Here is a 16,956-nt window from a genome sequence, read left to right on the forward strand (position 1 = left end):
TAATATAACTTGTGACATTCCTGAACTTCATGATTTTGACTTTTGTCAAAGTTGCACAACCGTTTTAAATTATTCCACAACTTTCTCCATGTCCTGTCTGCTATGCTCTTTGGTCCTCATGATGTTGTTTGTTCACTGTGTTTTCTAACGAACCTCCAATGCCTTCATAAAACTGCTGAGTGTATACTGACATTAACTGACACACAGGTAGACTCCAGTCACCATTCAGATGGAAACTGGCGTAAAGAAGGTTGAATACAAACGCACTTTTTAGATTCTTTTTTTTTTCACCATAAGGTTTAAAGACATTGTGTCCTAGCAAACAAGAACACATTGAATTTTGTGATTGTAACTGGACCAAGTGTTAAAAAGTTTGGGTTGTAAATATTCTTGTCAGGTTCTGCATAGTTTTGAATGTTTTCCACCCACCCACATGTTGGGACGTCTGTCCAAACTCCAGCTCTACAAAAGACAGATTTCTTGGTGGCTCCTTCCTTTGTTGTGAATCCATCTTTACACTGATACTCCACCTCTGAGTCTAGAGTAAATACCTCCTGAAAATCCTGATTAATGATGAAGGGATTGGGGCTCCTAGGAGGCTGGCTGCAGGTTGGAGGACTTTCTGTAAAAATAAAAATTAAACACACAAGCTTTTTGAGAAAAATAATGAGAAGTCACAGATTCCATTACAAAATGTATCATCAAATATGAGAAATCTGACCAAGTTTCTGACCACTATTCTATTTACTGCTCAGTCTTAAACTAAAATGCATAAAAGTACTGAAAGAAAATCTTTTCAGTGAATAAATGAAACACTTACCAATACAGACTGGGATACGGAACCATAAACCATCTAGACATCTGCTTGTTCCCCACCAGCCTTTTCCCTCTGCTTTGTATCCATCATTGCAGGAATAACTGATCTTTGTTCCATGAGGATATGATTCCTGCACCGGATGTAAAGAACCTGCATCCAGGCTCGGAGCGCTGCAAGGCTGTGGACCTTGAGCTGATCGTCCACAACAGACAAAAATCAGACACAACTTCAAAAATATCCCATATCAGATGTTCATTACTTACCATGCAGCAGTCCAGGAACCCAAAGCAGAAGAGCAAATTCAAGACACCTCACCTCCATGTTGTCAGGAATCAAATCACCCAGAGAATGAAGAGTCAGGGACCAAGATCAGTTAATTATTACTGAACATTTCTCTGGAAAAAGAAGTGAAGAAATAGTCAACTGTATGTCAAAGCATAACTTTCACTGAGGCAAACAAATCAGATCAGCAAAAATCTATCAGAATGTTTACTGTCCTGATGTGAAGCTGGTTTCCTGGACTGCTGTGATCAGAGGTCAGGATTGAACAAACACCAAACACTGGAGATGAACCGACTTTAGAAAACACCAAACTACTAACAGATACTGATGGACTTTGTATCTTATAATCTGGTAATGAACTTCAATGAATGAATACAGCAGCTGGGAACGAATACTTGCAATAGAAAGTTCCTATAAGACCAGATGGAAGTAAGTCTCCCCAGAATTGTGTCATCTTGGTAGGATGCTGGTGAACAGAGTTACACAGGAGCAGCACAACCAGATAGGAAGTTTGTTTTTAAGGCCACTTGATTTGGATCATTTGGGGGCAAAAGTGTTGAGTGTAAGATTGTTTTTTAAATGTTACTCACAGAATACAATTTGTGAAATCCTACTTAATATTTCATGATTCACCAAATTGTAAAAATGTTTCCTGGGTAAATTTAACTCAACATGTTAAAGAGGCAACACACACACACACACACACACACACACACACACACACACACACACACACACACACACACATGTAGGAATTAAATAATTAAATTGAGGGTACAATGGCAACAAACTTCCCACTGTATGAAAGTAACTTTTTTAAAGCATTTTGCTCTTTATTGGGACGGCCCAGACTGTTGATATGATCATTTCTCTCTTGTCTTTGAAAGTACAATATCTGTTGATTCACTTAGCAAAACGGATGCCATTACAAAATGTTTTCAGACAACACAGCAGAAACATTTGACTAAATTTACTCTTCCACCTACGGGCTGCACAGTGGCGCAGTTGGTAGAGCTGTTGCCTTGCAGACCCACGGAGCCTGATTCAGGTCCATAGATGCCCTGTGGGAACGGGCAGAGGGAGCAGAGCATCCTGTTCACCAAACATCCAGGAGAAACTGAGCCAGCCAGTCTTCCAGGGCCGCCACAGGGGGCGCCAGATCAGATAACAGTTATTTTGGTCAACTCTGTTCATTTCCATCTTCCTTAAAGTTTCACTGGTTTATTTGAATGGTGACTCCAAACAGACAAACCCCTCTACAGTGTCGCTCCTATGCATTGCATAGTGTTTACACATTTTTCGCACCACTGCACACAGCTGTCATATTTAGAAATCTTAGTCATTGTAATCTTTTTATTTTCCCTGTCTGCCAATAAATATGTAACAAGGTTTAATTGCTGTGATATTGATCTTATAGAGCCATCTGTGAAACTTTAACCTCTCAAACAGCAGGCCTGGATACTTTTCATATTTATGTTATCCATAAACTGTTCATGTGAGCAAAACTAACCAGGAAAATCTATTCAGTCAGTCCATTAAACCGGGATCGTCAGAGGACTTTTAATTCCTTGTAAACTTAATTTTACTTTTACTTTATGGGTTAAATCATCACCTGGAGAAAGTTTGGCGGCTCAGAGGCTCCACTCTGCAGAGAGCATGACCAGGGTCACAGGATCGGCTCCAGCTTCCATCAACAGCACGAGATTTCACCAACCATAGATGGATAGAGTCGAAAATCATTTCTAGCAGCGGGAGGGTGAACAAAACAAAAGATACCCTGAAGTCTGGTCGAAATATTTTATTTTAAGTAAAGTCAAGCATTTTATATTTACTGTCAGCCAACAATCAACAGAATTTAAATACAAAAAGAAAAAGTTTTGTTCCAGGTGTTTCTGACAGAAATCTCTCTGTTGTCACTTCATTCTCTGTCTGTGGTGGATGAATCCAAAGCCAGGAAATGTTACAGTCTTCTGGTAAATTCACAAAGATTCTAATAAGAAGACACAACAAATAAACTGAATGTAAGAGTGATTAACATTTCAGCAAACAAACTGTCTAATGATGATGTGATTATTGGAAAGATGTGTCCAAAAATAATACTTACTCGAGCAATGTCGCTGCTGTGGCAACCTAGAAATATTCAAACAGAGGTCAGAGGTCATTTCTAAATGTTGGATTATTGAGGTGACAAAAAATTCATAAAAACATTGATGGATTGTATTTTTTGAATTTCACATAAAAATGAATAAGGAAATGAGTCATTTTTAAAATATTTCTAAATTAAAAAACAACTGAACAAATGATAAACTCGTCCTTCATTAAAGCTTCTTTTGGTTTCATGTTATAATTTTTAGATTAAGTGAATCAATTAATTGCCAAGTCAACTTCTTCCTTGAAACTAGATAGACATTGAATTGAAAAATGAGAGCAATGTTTTACTTTGGCTTTTCTGTTTAAAACCTTTTAACTAAAACAAATTACATCCTGCCTGTTGGACACATCATAGATTGCTTGGAAACAAAATAAGTTTAAATATCATGTTACTCACACTCAGTTGCTTCTATTCCTCCATTAGAGCACCTAGCCAACATCCAGTAGTCCTCCCACTTTGTACAATCAATCTGCTTTGTCTCTCCATCCTTTATGCTGATCTGTTCAGTTTCAGCAATGTTGAGTCTGCCCATATCCAACACACAGGGTGGAACTGCAGGAACTTTAAAAAAAAAAAAAAAAAAAGATCAAACTGTTTAAAAAAATATATGAACAAAATACCACATTTCAGATAAATGAACAAAATCACAACTACAGTATTTATACTTATAGATGGTTAGTTTTGGTCATGCGTCATAATTACAACAGACTAAACCAAAAAGAGTCCAAAAACAGCATGTTGCTGTTATAATATCCTGACTCATGATTTATTTTGACATAGAAACATTTTCCAGGAAGTAGCATATCAGTGTTTCCCAACCCTGGTCCTCGAGGCACACTGCCCTGCATGTTTTAGATATCTCTCTGCTTTAATACACCTGATTCAGGTGATTGCAGTTCAGCAAACACTTGTCAGTTGAAATCACCTGTGCTAAAGGAAGGAAACAGCTAAAACATGCAGGACAGTGTAGCTCAAGGACCAGGGTTGGGAATCACTGATGTACTGTATATAAACTAGATTTCAGGCCTGACTGCTAGTTTGTAGTTGTAATATCTACAAAATGTAGTAGGAGTTGTAATAACTACAAACCAGCAGACTCTACATTGTTCCTCTTTAGGTTCGATCCAGTCACTTCCATTTCCAGTCATTTCTACCTCCAGAACTGGGACGAGATCAGACCCAGAAACCTGAGTCGAGTTTATTTTAATAGTTGAATACTCCCAGTTTTTTATTTCAATCATCTCTCACATTACGCTCCTTCACATCTTAAGTCGTGGTTCAAGCAAGTGACATGGAACATTTTACTCAAGAATGTACATATTTGGAACCTTCTATTTTCTCCAGTTCCTTTCTGCCGTTTCTCCACTGTGGAATCAGGCTGTTCACATTAATGCCTCATCCTGATGCTGATAACTCTCCTTTTACTGCAGGAGCTCTGACTGACTCACGTCTTTCTCAGCTGCTGAGTGCAGGAGACAAAGGCTCCACCGACAAAGATAAAAGCCATCATTAGTTAGCTTCCATAACAAATCAATCTGTAACAGTGACTACACCTGCAGTCCCACTGAACCTTGTGGAGCGCGGTAACCATAACAACACTTGGTGTTCATTTGCTAAAATATGTTTACATTACTGATTTAAAAGGAATGTTTTACACACCAACAGATTTAATTCACTGAGTCAATTAGCTGATTTTATTAATTCATCTTAATGTAAGCCCTGTTGAACACTGAAGTTCATCATTGAGTTACTGTTTAAATTTAGTGGAGCGTTTTTGAACAAAACTTTAAAGTTAACTTAAGATGCAGAGAAAGCAGGATTGATGATATGGTAACCATGGCGCCACAGTGTTAACACCAACCAAACTCTTTCTGCATCTTTTAAAATGCTGTTTAGTTTTGACCTGATCGTCTCATTGGAGCTCCAACATGTTTCACTCCTGCAGCAGAATGTTGGTTACAGTGTCTTTGTCCACTTACTGCATGATTGTGCTTCAGTCCAGGTTCCATCTTGACAAGTGATTTTGTTTAAGTGGTTTTCTTGACCTGTAGTGTATCCATCCTCACACTGATACTCGAGCTGAGAGTTATGGCCGTAAACCTCCTTGGGTTCCTGATTGATGATAACTGCATGGCGGATTTTACCAGGCTTATCACATGCATAAATACTTCCTGTAAAATAAAAGCATTGAAGATAAAAAAAACTATTAGTTCTTTAAAGAGACATTAATGCATGAAGAAAAGTGAAATGCTTTGAAAGATGAGTTGCAGAAACTGAAAGAGAGAAAAGAGATGCTGATGGCGGCATACAGGAACTGAAATGCAACTAACTGAAAAAATGTTGAGAGAGAACTGGAGGGAGAAGCTTCCAAACTTAGGCACCTGATTTGATATTTTGCTTAAACACAAAAATATTCAATAGTTTTGCATTCAATGCCAGTGACATAAAATGGCATAAACACAGCATGAAAACTTGAGGAGTTTATCTGTTTACGTCTCAAGTAAACAGATTACTGTTTAACCTGTTTACTTGAGAAATGGATTAAGTAAACATCTGTTTACATAAAAAAAAAATTCACATATGTGAAAAATGACATTAAATTGTCATTAAAAACATAAAATTTGATAAGCTAATTTCTGCAGAAACCCTGGTTGATGGACTCACTCTCACAAACAGGCAAAGTAGACCATCCTCCATTTGAGCAACGGGCCGTGTTGTCGCTGCGTTTCATTTCAAACCAATTGTCACAGGTTACCGTGATCACGTGGTTTTCTTCATACTGGCCATCTTGAGCTTCTTCATACTTCCCATTTGGAATAGTTGGTGGAAGGCAGAACTTACCTGAGAAAATTAGAAATTGATTAGTTTGAGGGTACAGTGGTCACAACATTCATACTGTGTGACAGTAACTTGGTTATCAGTTTGCTCTTCATTAAGAATAAAACTGTTGATATGAGGACAGAAATGTATTGATTTTATTGAAATAAATGACTGTCAATAAATTCTGTTGACTTGAACTGAGCCTGCCTCAGGCCCTTTCTATCATTTTAGGTGGATTCATAACAGTTTTCTGCCGTTTATAAAACGGGTCCCAGAGTGGAAAAGTTTCAACTTTTTTGAAAAGATGACATTGTAGCTCAAACTCTCTCTGTAACCTCCATGTGCCTCACTCTCAGAAAATACCAAAGATAATACTATTTGTTGTTTTTCATTTCGTTCTGTGTTACATAAACACCTATTGGCCTGCCGTACCTACTACATCATTTCCTGTGCTGCTGTACATGAATGTTTTGGAAAAACATTCATGAAATTCCTTAGTAGTTTAGTTAAATGTTGCCAGTTTAGTTAGAGTTTGATAACAAAACGTTTTAACTTGAAGTTTCTGTATTTTGTTGATGAATTCTTATATTTTGAAGAGAATGTCTTTGTTAATTCTGCATGTGTGTGAAGAATTTGCTGTTTAAGAACACCACAATGTGAGCACACTCCTTCATCTATTGCTCTCTAATATCACACCTGACCATAAAATCTGACCATAAAACCATAACTAACAACCATAACTAACAACCATAACTAACAAAGATAGTTTTTGGGTATAAATCCTAGCAGTAAGATTGTTCCATGACTTGGTCATTTTGAATTAAATTGCTAACTATATTATAATTTTCTTTGCCATTTAACAACAGATATTTATAAACAAGCTTATTGTTGCACATTATTTGGTTCAGTATGTGAGGGGTTAATTTAAATAGTTTGAACTCCCCATATATGAGAATATAATTCACAACAGCATAAATGTTGGTGCATCCATTAGAAACTACTGTCACTACTATTTATATATATCAATAATATAACTTGTGACATTCCTGAACTTCATGATTTTGACTTTTGTCAAAGTTGCACAACCGTTTTAAATTATTCCACAACTTTCTCCATGTCCTGTCTGCTATGTTCTTTGGTCCTCATGATGTTGTTTGTTCATTGTGTTTTCTAACGAACCTCCAATGCCTTCATAAAACTGCTGAGTGTATACTGACATTAACTGACACACAGGTAGACTCCAGTCACCATTCAGATGGAAACTGGCGTAAAGAAGGTTGAATACAAACGCACTTTTTAGATTCTTTTTTTTTTCACCATAAGGTTTAAAGACATTGTGTCCTAGCAAACAAAAACACATTGTATTTTGTGATTGTAACTGGACCAAGTGTTAAAAAGTTTGGGTTGTAAATATTCTTGTCAGGTTCTGCATAGTTCTGAATGCTCTCCACCAACCACTTGTTGGGACGTCTGTCCAAACTCCAGTTCTACAAAAGACAGATTTCTTGGTGGCTCCTTCCTTTGTTGTGTATCCATCTTTACACTGATACTCCACCTCTGAGTCTAGAGTAAATACCTCCTGAAAATCCTGATTAATGATGAAGGGATTGGGGCTCCTAGGAGGCTGGCTGCAGGTTGGAGGACTTTCTGTAAAAATAAAAATTAAACACACAAGCTTTTTGAGAAAAATAATGAGAAGTCACAGATTCCATTACAAAATGTATCATCAAATATGAGAAATCTGACCAAGTTTCTGACCACTATTCTATTTACTGCTCAGTCTTAAACTAAAATGCATAAAAGTACTGAAAGAAAATCTTTTCAGTGAATAAATGAAACACTTACCAATACAGACTGGGATACGGAACCATAAACCATCTAGACATCTGCTTGTTCCCCACCAGCCTTTTCCCTCTGCTTTGTATCCATCATTGCAGGAATAACTGATCTTTGTTCCATGACAATATGATTCCTGCACCGGATGTAAAGAACCTGCATCCAGGCTCGGAGCGCTGCAAGGCTGTGGACCTTGAGCTGATCGTCTTTTCAAAAAGTTTCAACTTTTTTGAAAAGATGACATTGTAGCTCAAACTCTCTCTGTAACCTCCATGTGCCTCACTCTCAGAAAATACCAAAGATAATACTATTTGTTGTTTTTCATTTCGTTCTGTGTTACATAAACACCTATTGGCCTGCCGTACCTACTACATCATTTCCTGTGCTGCTGTACATGAATGTTTTGGAAAAACATTCATGAAATTCCTTAGTAGTTTAGTTAAATGTTGCCAGTTTAGTTAGAGTTTGATAACAAAAACGTTTTAACTTGAAGTTTCTGTATTTTGTTGATGAATTCTTATATTTTGAAGAGAATGTCTTTGTTAATTCTGCATGTGTGTGAAGAATTTGCTGTTTAAGAACACCACAATGTGAGCACACTCCTTCATCTATTGCTCTCTAATATCACACCTGACCATAAAATCTGACCATAAAACCATAACTAACAACCATAACTAACAACCATAACTAACAAAGATAGTTTTTGGGTATAAATCCTAGCAGTAAGATTGTTCCATGACTTGGTCATTTTGAATTAAATTGCTAACTATATTATAATTTTCTTTGCCATTTAACAACAGATATTTATAAACAAGCTTATTGTTGCACATTATTTGGTTCAGTATGTGAGGGGTTAATTTAAATAGTTTGAACTCCCCATATATGAGAATATAATTCACAACAGCATAAATGTTGGTGCATCCATTAGAAACTACTGTCACTACTATTTATATATATCAATAATATAACTTGTGACATTCCTGAACTTCATGATTTTGACTTTTGTCAAAGTTGCACAACCGTTTTAAATTATTCCACAACTTTCTCCATGTCCTGTCTGCTATGTTCTTTGGTCCTCATGATGTTGTTTGTTCATTGTGTTTTCTAACGAACCTCCAATGCCTTCATAAAACTGCTGAGTGTATACTGACATTAACTGACACACAGGTAGACTCCAGTCACCATTCAGATGGAAACTGGCGTAAAGAAGGTTGAATACAAACGCACTTTTTAGATTCTTTTTTTTTTCACAATAAGGTTTAAAGACATTGTGTCCTAGCAAACAAGAACACATTGAATTTTGTGATTGTAACTGGACCAAGTGTTAAAAAGTTTGGGTTGTAAATATTCTTGTCAGGTTCTGCATAGTTCTGAATGCTCTCCACCAACCACTTGTTGGGACGTCTGTCCAAACTCCAGTTCTACAAAAGACAGATTTCTTGGTGGCTCCTTCCTTTGTTGTGTATCCATCTTTACACTGATACTCCACCTCTGAGTCTAGAGTAAATACCTCCTGAAAATCCTGATTAATGATGAAGGGATTGGGGCTCCTAGGAGGCTGGCTGCAGGTTGGAGGACTTTCTGTAAAATAAAAATTAAACACACAAGCTTTTTGAGAAAAATAATGAGAAGTCACAGATTCCATTACAAAATGTATCATCAAATATGAGAAATCCGACCAAGTTTCTGACCACTATTCTATTTACTGCTCAGTCTTAAACTAAAATGCATAAAAGTACTGAAAGAAAATCTTTTCAGTGAATAAATGAAACACTTACCAATACAGACTGGGATACGGAACCATAAACCATCTAGACATCTGCTTGTTCCCCACCAGCCTTTTCCCTCTGCTTTGTATCCATCATTGCAGGAATAACTGATCTTTGTTCCATGACAATATGATTCCTGCACCGGATGTAAAGAACCTGCATCCAGGCTCGGAGCGCTGCAAGGCTGTGGACCTTGAGCTGATCGTCCACAACAGACAAAAATCAGACACAACTTCAGAAATATCCCATATCAGATGTTCATTACTTACCATGCAGCAGTCCAGGAACCCAAAGCAGAAGAGCAAATTCAAGACACCTCACCTCCATGTTCTCAGGAATCAAATCGCCCAGAGAATGAAGAGTCAAGGACCAAGATCAGTTAATTATTACTGAACATTTCTCTGGAAAAAGAAGTGAAGAAATAGTCAACTGTATGTCAAAGCATAACTTTCACTGTGGCAAACAAATCAGATCAGCAAAAATCTATCAGAATGTTTACTGTCCTGATGTGAAGCTGGTTTCCTGGACTGCTGTGATCAGAGGTCAGGATTGAACAAACACCAAACACTGGAGATGAACCGACTTTAGAAAACACCAAACTACTAACAGATACTGATGGACTTTGTATCTTATAATCTGGTAATGAACTTCAATGAATGAATACAGCAGCTGGGAACGGATACTTGCAATAGAAAGTTCCTATAAGACCAGATGGAAGTAAGTCTCCCCAGAATTGTGTCATGTTGGTAGGATGCTGGTGAACAGAGTTACACAGGAGCAGCACAACCAGAGAGGAAGTTTGTTTTTAAGGCCACTTGATTTGGATCATTTGGGGGCAAAAGTGTTGAGTGTAAGATTGTTTTTTTAAATGTTACTCACAGAATACAATTTGTGAAATCCTACTTAATATTTCATGATTCATCAAATTGTAAAAAGTTTCCTGGGTAAATTTGTCTCCTTTGAATATTTGGGAATCGAGGTAAAAAGTTATACGGGAGCGCTGAAAATAACTTTATGTAAAATTTTATCAATGACTTTAGTGAACTCTTACCTGTTATATGTATATTATATGACTCTCTAATTCTGGTGGAGACTTCAACATCCATTTTGACAACTCCAAAGACAAAGCGGCAAAAAAATATGTGATAAACCTAAAAACTTTGGTTTAACTCAATATTTTAAAGAGGCAACACACACACACACACACACACACACACACACACACACACACACACATGTAGGAATTAAATAATTAAATTGAGGGTACAATGGCAACAAACTTCCCACTGTATGATAGAAACTTTTTTTAAATCATTTTGCTCTTTATTGGGACGGCCCAGACTGTTGATATGATCATTTCTCTGTTGTCTTTGAAGTACAATATCTGTTGATTCAGTTAGCAAAACAGATGCCATTACAAAATGTTTTCAGACAACACAGCAGAAACATTTGACTAAATTTACTCTTCCACCTACGGGCTGCACAGTGGCGTAGATGGTAGAGCTGTTGCCTTGCAGAAAGAAGGTTCTGGGTTCGATTCTCGGCCCCGGTCTTTCTGCATGGAGTTTGCATGTTCTCCCTGTGCATGCGTGGGTTTTCTCCGGGTACTCCGGTTTCCTCCCACAGTCCAAAAACATGACTGTCAGGTTAATTGGCCTCTCCAAATTGCCCCTAGGTGTGTGTGTGCATGGTTGTGTCTCTGTGTTGCCCTGCGACAGACTGAATAGTGGTCAGAGGTGAACCCCGCCTCTCACCTGGAACGTTAGCTGGAGATAGGCACCAACAACCCTCCTGACCCCACTAAGGGACAAGGGTGTCAAGAAAATGGATGGAAGAATGGATGGATGGATACTCTTCCACCTCACTTTTATAATTTCCATTCTAAAATTTCAGACATCATTTATTCCATTTCTCCCATTAAAGTGAAGAAATCTTTTAGGGGAACTGCTCCACTGGTAAGATGTGAAAGGGCTGAATGTAGGTGGAATAAAACTCAACTTCAATTTTACTTTTACTTTATGGGTTAAATCATCACCTGGAGAAAGTTTGGCGGCTCAGAGGCTCCACTCTGCAGAGAGCATGACCAGGGTCACAGGATCGGCTCCAGCTTCCATCAACAGCACGAGATTTCACCAACCATAGATGGATAGAGTCGAAAATCATTTCTAGCAGCGGGAGGGTGAACAAAACAAAAGATACCCTGAAGTCTGGTCGAAATATTTTATTTGAAGTAAAGTCAAGCATTTTATATTTACTGTCAGCCAACAATCAACAGAATTTAAATACAAAAAGAAAAAGTTTCCTTCCAGGTGTTTCTGACAGAAATCTCTCTGTTGTCACTTCATTCTCTGTCTGTGGTGGATGAATCCAAAGCCAGGAAATGTTACAGTCTTCTGGTAAATCTGCAAAGATTCTAATAAGAAGACACAACAAATAAACTAAATGTAAGAGTGATTAACATTTCAGCAAACAAACTCTCTAATGATGATGTGATTATTGGAAAGATGTGTCCAAAAATAATACTTACTCGAGCAATGTCGTTGCTGTGGCAACCTAGAAATATTCAAACAGAGGTCAGAGGTCATTTCTAAATGTTGGATTATTGAGGTGACAAAAAATTCATAAAAAACATTGATGGATTGTATTTTTTGAATTTCACATAAAAATGAATAAGGAAATGAGTCATTTTTAAAATATTTCTAAATTAAAAAACAACTGAACAAATGATAAACTCGTCCTTCATTAAAGCTTCTTTTGGTTTCATGTTATAGTTTTTAGATTAAGTGAATCAATTAATTGCCAAGTCAACTTCTTCCTTGAAACTAGATAGACATTGAATTGAAAAATGAGAGCAATGTTTTACTTTGGCTTTTCTGTTTAAAACCTTTTAACTAAAACAAATTACATCCTGCCTGTTGGACACATCATAGATTGCTTGGAAACAAAATAAGTTTAAATATCATGTTACTCACACTGAGTTGCTTCTATTCCTCCATTAGAGCACCTAGCAAACATCCAGTAGTTCGGCCACTTTGTACAATCAATCTTCTCTGTCTCTCCATCCTTTATGCTGATCTGTTTAGTTTCAGCAATGTCGAGTCTGCGCATATCCAACACACAGGGTGCAGGAACTTAAAAAAAAAAAACAAAAACAAAAGATCAAACTGTTTAAAAATATATTTGAACAAAATACCACATTTCAGATAAATGAACAAAATCACAACTAGAGTATTTATACTTATAGAAGGTTAGTTTTGGTCATGCGTCATAATTACAACAGACTAAACCAAAAAGAGTCAAACAGCATGTTGCTGTTATAATATCCTGACTCATGATTTATTTTGACATAGAAACATTTTCCAGGAAGTAGCATATCAGTGTTTCCCAACCCTGGTCCTCGAGCCACACTGCCCTGCATGTTTTAGATATCTCTCTGCTTTAATACACCTGATTCAGGTGATTGCAGTTCAGCAAACACTTGTCAGTTGAAATCACCTGTGCTAAAGGAAGGAAACAGCTAAAACATGCAGGACAGTGTAGCTCAAGGACCAGGGTTGGGAATCACTGATGTACTGTATATAAACTAGATTTCAGGCCTGACTGCTAGTTTGTAGTTGTAATATCTACAAAATGTAGTAGGAGTTGTAATAACTACAAACCAGCAGACTCTACATTGTTCCTCTTTAGGTTCGATCCAGTCACTTCCATTTCCAGTCATTTCTACCTCCAGAACTGGGACGAGATCAGACCCAGAAACCTGAGTCGAGTTTATTTTAATAGTTGAATACTCCCAGTTTTTTATTTCAATCATCTCTCACATTACGCTCCTTCACATCTTAAGTCGTGGTTCAAGCAAGTGACATGGAAAATTTCTCCATGTCACTTGCTTGAATATCTCCAGTTCCTTTCTGCTGTTTCTCCACTGTAGAATCAGGCTGTTCACATTAATGCCTCATCCTGATGCTGATAACTCTCCTTTTACTGCAGGAGCTCTGACTGACTCACGTCTTTCTCAGCTGCTGAGTCCAGGAGACAAAGGCTCCACCGACAAAGATAAAAGCCATCACTAGTTAGCTTCCATAACAAATCAATCTGTAACAGTGACTACACCTGCAGTCCCACTGAACCTTGTGGAGCGCGGTAACCATAACAACACTTGGTGTTCATTTGCTAAAATATGTTTACATTACTGATTTAAAAGGAATGTTTTACACACCAACAGATTTAATTCACTGAGTCAGTTAGCTGATTTTATTAATTCATCTTAATGTAAACCCTGTTGAACACTGAAGTTCATCATTGAGTTACTGTTTAAATTTAGTGGAGCGTTTTTGAACAAAACTTTAAAGTTAACTTAAGATGCAGAGAAAGCAGGATTGATGATATGGTAACCATGGCGCCACAGTGTTAACACCAACCAAACTCTTTCTGCATCTTTTAAAATGCTGTTTAGTTTTGACCTGATCGTCTCATTGGAGCTCCAACATGTTTCACTCCTGCAGCAGAATGTTGGTTACAGTGTCTTTGTCCACTTACTGCATGATTGTGCTTCAGTCCAGGTTCCATCTTGACAAGTGATTTTGTTTAAGTGGTTTTCTTGACCTGTAGTGTATCCATCCTCACACTGATACTCGAGCTGAGAGTTATGGCCGTAAACCTCCTTGGGTTCCTGATTGATGATAACTGCATGGCGGATTTTACCAGGCTTATCACATGCATAAATACTTCCTGTAAAATAAAAAGTGCGAACTTTAGGACAAACACAAAAACTGGTTCCTTAATTATTTGCTTGTGTCCCTTTAATATTTCAGCTCAAACATCCGATGGACTCACTCTCACAAACGGGCAGACGAGACCATCTTCCATTTGAGCATTGAATTCTGCCGGAGCGGAGTTTCATGTCAAACCCATCTTCACAGGTGACCGTGATCTCGTCGTGGTTTTTATACCCACCACTTTGTGCTTCTTCGTACTTCCCATTTTCAATAGCAGGTGGAAGGCAGGCGCTACCATCTGAGAAAAGTAGGAATTAGATCATCAGTTTGAAGATAATAGCCACAGTCTGCATACTGGGTGATGGTGACTTAGTATTTTGCTCTGTATTGAGTGGATCCAAGGCCGTCAGTAAGAAGAGTGGATAAAGAAATTCATATATTGTTGATTAAAGTAAATGACTGTCAGAACATTCAGCACCCAATTTCATTTAGCTTAGTTTACAGAACGAAATATTTCAGTTTTACTCATTTTGTAATTAAAAATGAGTTTCTAATTAAATGACTAAAATTCATTCATTTACATTTATAATCAAACTCTGTTTTGTGGTTCCGTTTAGCTACAACAGCTTCCTGGAGGCGGACAGCGGCTGGAGTCCTGTGTAGATGACGCACTTGCCTCGTTTCGAGCGCGAGCAGAAAATGATTCGCAGGCGAGCAGAGATTTGATCCGAGCGGAGACACGTTGTGAGCGCGAGGAGGAAGGTTTGAGAAAGCAAGAGTCAATATTTGGAGCAGAGGAGAAGCTCCGAGAACACGCATTTCGAGTTTTGGAAAGAAAAAATATAAAGTCCTGCTTTGTAACTGAAAATGTGAGCACGCAAGTATTAAAAGTTTTGAGAACAGACGACATAAAATCCTGCTTTCAGAATGTGTGCTCTCAACTTACGGCAGAAAATGTCCCCCATAATTCCGCGTCCTGATACGCTCGAGCGGGAAGAAAACAACAACCATGGCAAAAGAGAATGAGGATTAAGTTGTTAATGTGCTGTCTCCGGTTTAACAACAACTTTTCAAATCCAAAGACACGCTCTGCCACTAGCATGAGAAGAAGCGCAAACGTCTCTATGTGTGACGTCATTGCGCCCTCTAACTGTGCATGCGTGACACTTTCAGGTCGTTTGCAGTTCACACTGGAGAATCGGGTCTCTTTAGGCTGCAGTGTGTGAACGTAGCTTAAGGACATTGACATGGGTCATTGCGAAGAATATTGCTGCCTGTAAACATGAATCTTCATTTAAGTAAAATCCACTTCTCTGGTGGTTTTTACAGTCTAACAAGCCCTGTGGGAAATCTGATACTCACCTATACACTGAGGGGTATGAGTCCATTTGCCATTCTGGCATGTGCTTGTTGCCCACCAGCCCTCCACCACTGGCTTAAATCCAGTTTCACAGCTATAAGTCAATGTTCGTCCATGGTTATAGTTTTCTTGCTGTGGGACAAAATAGCCATCAGAGAGTTCGGGACGGTCACAAGCTGCTTGAGCTGAAAGAAAGTCACAAAAAAATCAGTCAGTAAATTGTTCTTTTTTTTATTAACAAGTGGATAAAAATGAATGGGCAGCGGAGCGGAGGAAACGTTCTCACCATGCAGAAAGCCAGGAAGCCAAGCCAGAAGCACAAATCCCAGAGACCTCACACACATTTTGTCAGGAATAACAGAGTTCCTCAGTGGATTGGAACAAAATCCCAGCTTCAGACAGAAGTAGTTAATAATTATTCAGGGCAGATTTCCAAAGTTAGGAAATCTGGAGTAAACAGTAGTTCTGCCAAAACAGTGCAAACAATTTTTTTTACAACAAAAAAAGCACTTGTAATCAATAAAAAATAAAATAAAATAATAAAAAAATATATATACACTGCTCAAAAAAAATAAAGGGAACACCTAAACAACACAATATAACTCCAAGTAAATCAAACTTCTGTGAAATCAAACTGTCCACTTAGGAAGCAACACTGATTGACAACGGGGACCCTCGTCGGGTCAATCAGTGTTGCTTCCTAAGTGGACAGTTTGATTTCACAGAAGTTTGATTTACTTGGAGTTATATTGTGTTGTTCAAGTGTTCCCTTTAGTTATTTTTGAGCAGTATATATTTCAATATTTCTAAATTAGTTATGAAAAAAACAAATAAAATACCCGGTCAGCTCATCTCCACATCAGGTTAGTTATGCAATCATAATCCATTCTCTAAAGGCAGCTGGATGATGTTTAGATTTGATCAAAGGGCTCAAATTTATTTATTAGGACACCAAATTTCACAATAATTGCGTTCAGAGGTCAGGGTTGTTCCCCCACGCAGCCAGGCCACCGTCACACTGCTCAACAGAACCGACACTCTGTTGGGAAAAACAGTAAAAAAAAATTTTTAAAAATTAAAAAACACACAATCAATTCCAGGAACAGACAGAGTGATTCATGTTTACTGCATCTTTGTGTGTTCCATTTAAATTTTTTTTTTTGCCACTGGAAACATTTAGAATACACATCAGATTGGATTCACGT

General features: G+C 37.8%; 1 protein-coding gene across 3 annotated transcripts; it reads right to left on the reverse strand.

The window, feature by feature from the left end:
• Nucleotides 1-2,882: 2,882 nt before the first annotated feature.
• On the reverse strand, nt 2,883-16,189 carry LOC145548113 (complement factor H-related protein 2-like). 3 transcript variants are annotated; one of them, XM_081598778.1, is made up of 7 exons: nt 16,038-16,189; nt 15,754-15,936; nt 14,510-14,689; nt 14,213-14,404; nt 12,649-12,807; nt 12,204-12,229; nt 2,883-3,089 (listed from the first exon to the last, which is right to left on the reverse strand). In XM_081598778.1, exons 1-7 carry the CDS (start codon nt 16,093-16,095, stop codon nt 3,060-3,062), a joined length of 828 nt encoding a protein of 275 aa, XP_081454904.1. In that variant the 5' UTR covers nt 16,096-16,189; the 3' UTR covers nt 2,883-3,059. The 3 variants fall into 3 exon arrangements, with proteins under 3 accessions (XP_081454904.1, XP_081454903.1, XP_081454905.1); XM_081598777.1 differs by lacking the exon at nt 2,883-3,089 and adding an exon at nt 11,883-12,089; XM_081598779.1 differs by lacking the exons at nt 2,883-3,089; nt 15,754-15,936; nt 16,038-16,189 and adding exons at nt 11,883-12,089; nt 15,338-15,541.
• Between the last annotated feature and the right edge of the window lie 767 nt (nt 16,190-16,956).

The sequence above is a fragment of the Poecilia reticulata genome, chromosome 17 (assembly GCF_904066995.2).
Source record: "Poecilia reticulata chromosome 17, P_reticulata-male-v2, whole genome shotgun sequence".
In the NCBI taxonomy this organism is placed as follows: Eukaryota; Metazoa; Chordata; class Actinopteri; order Cyprinodontiformes; family Poeciliidae; genus Poecilia; species Poecilia reticulata.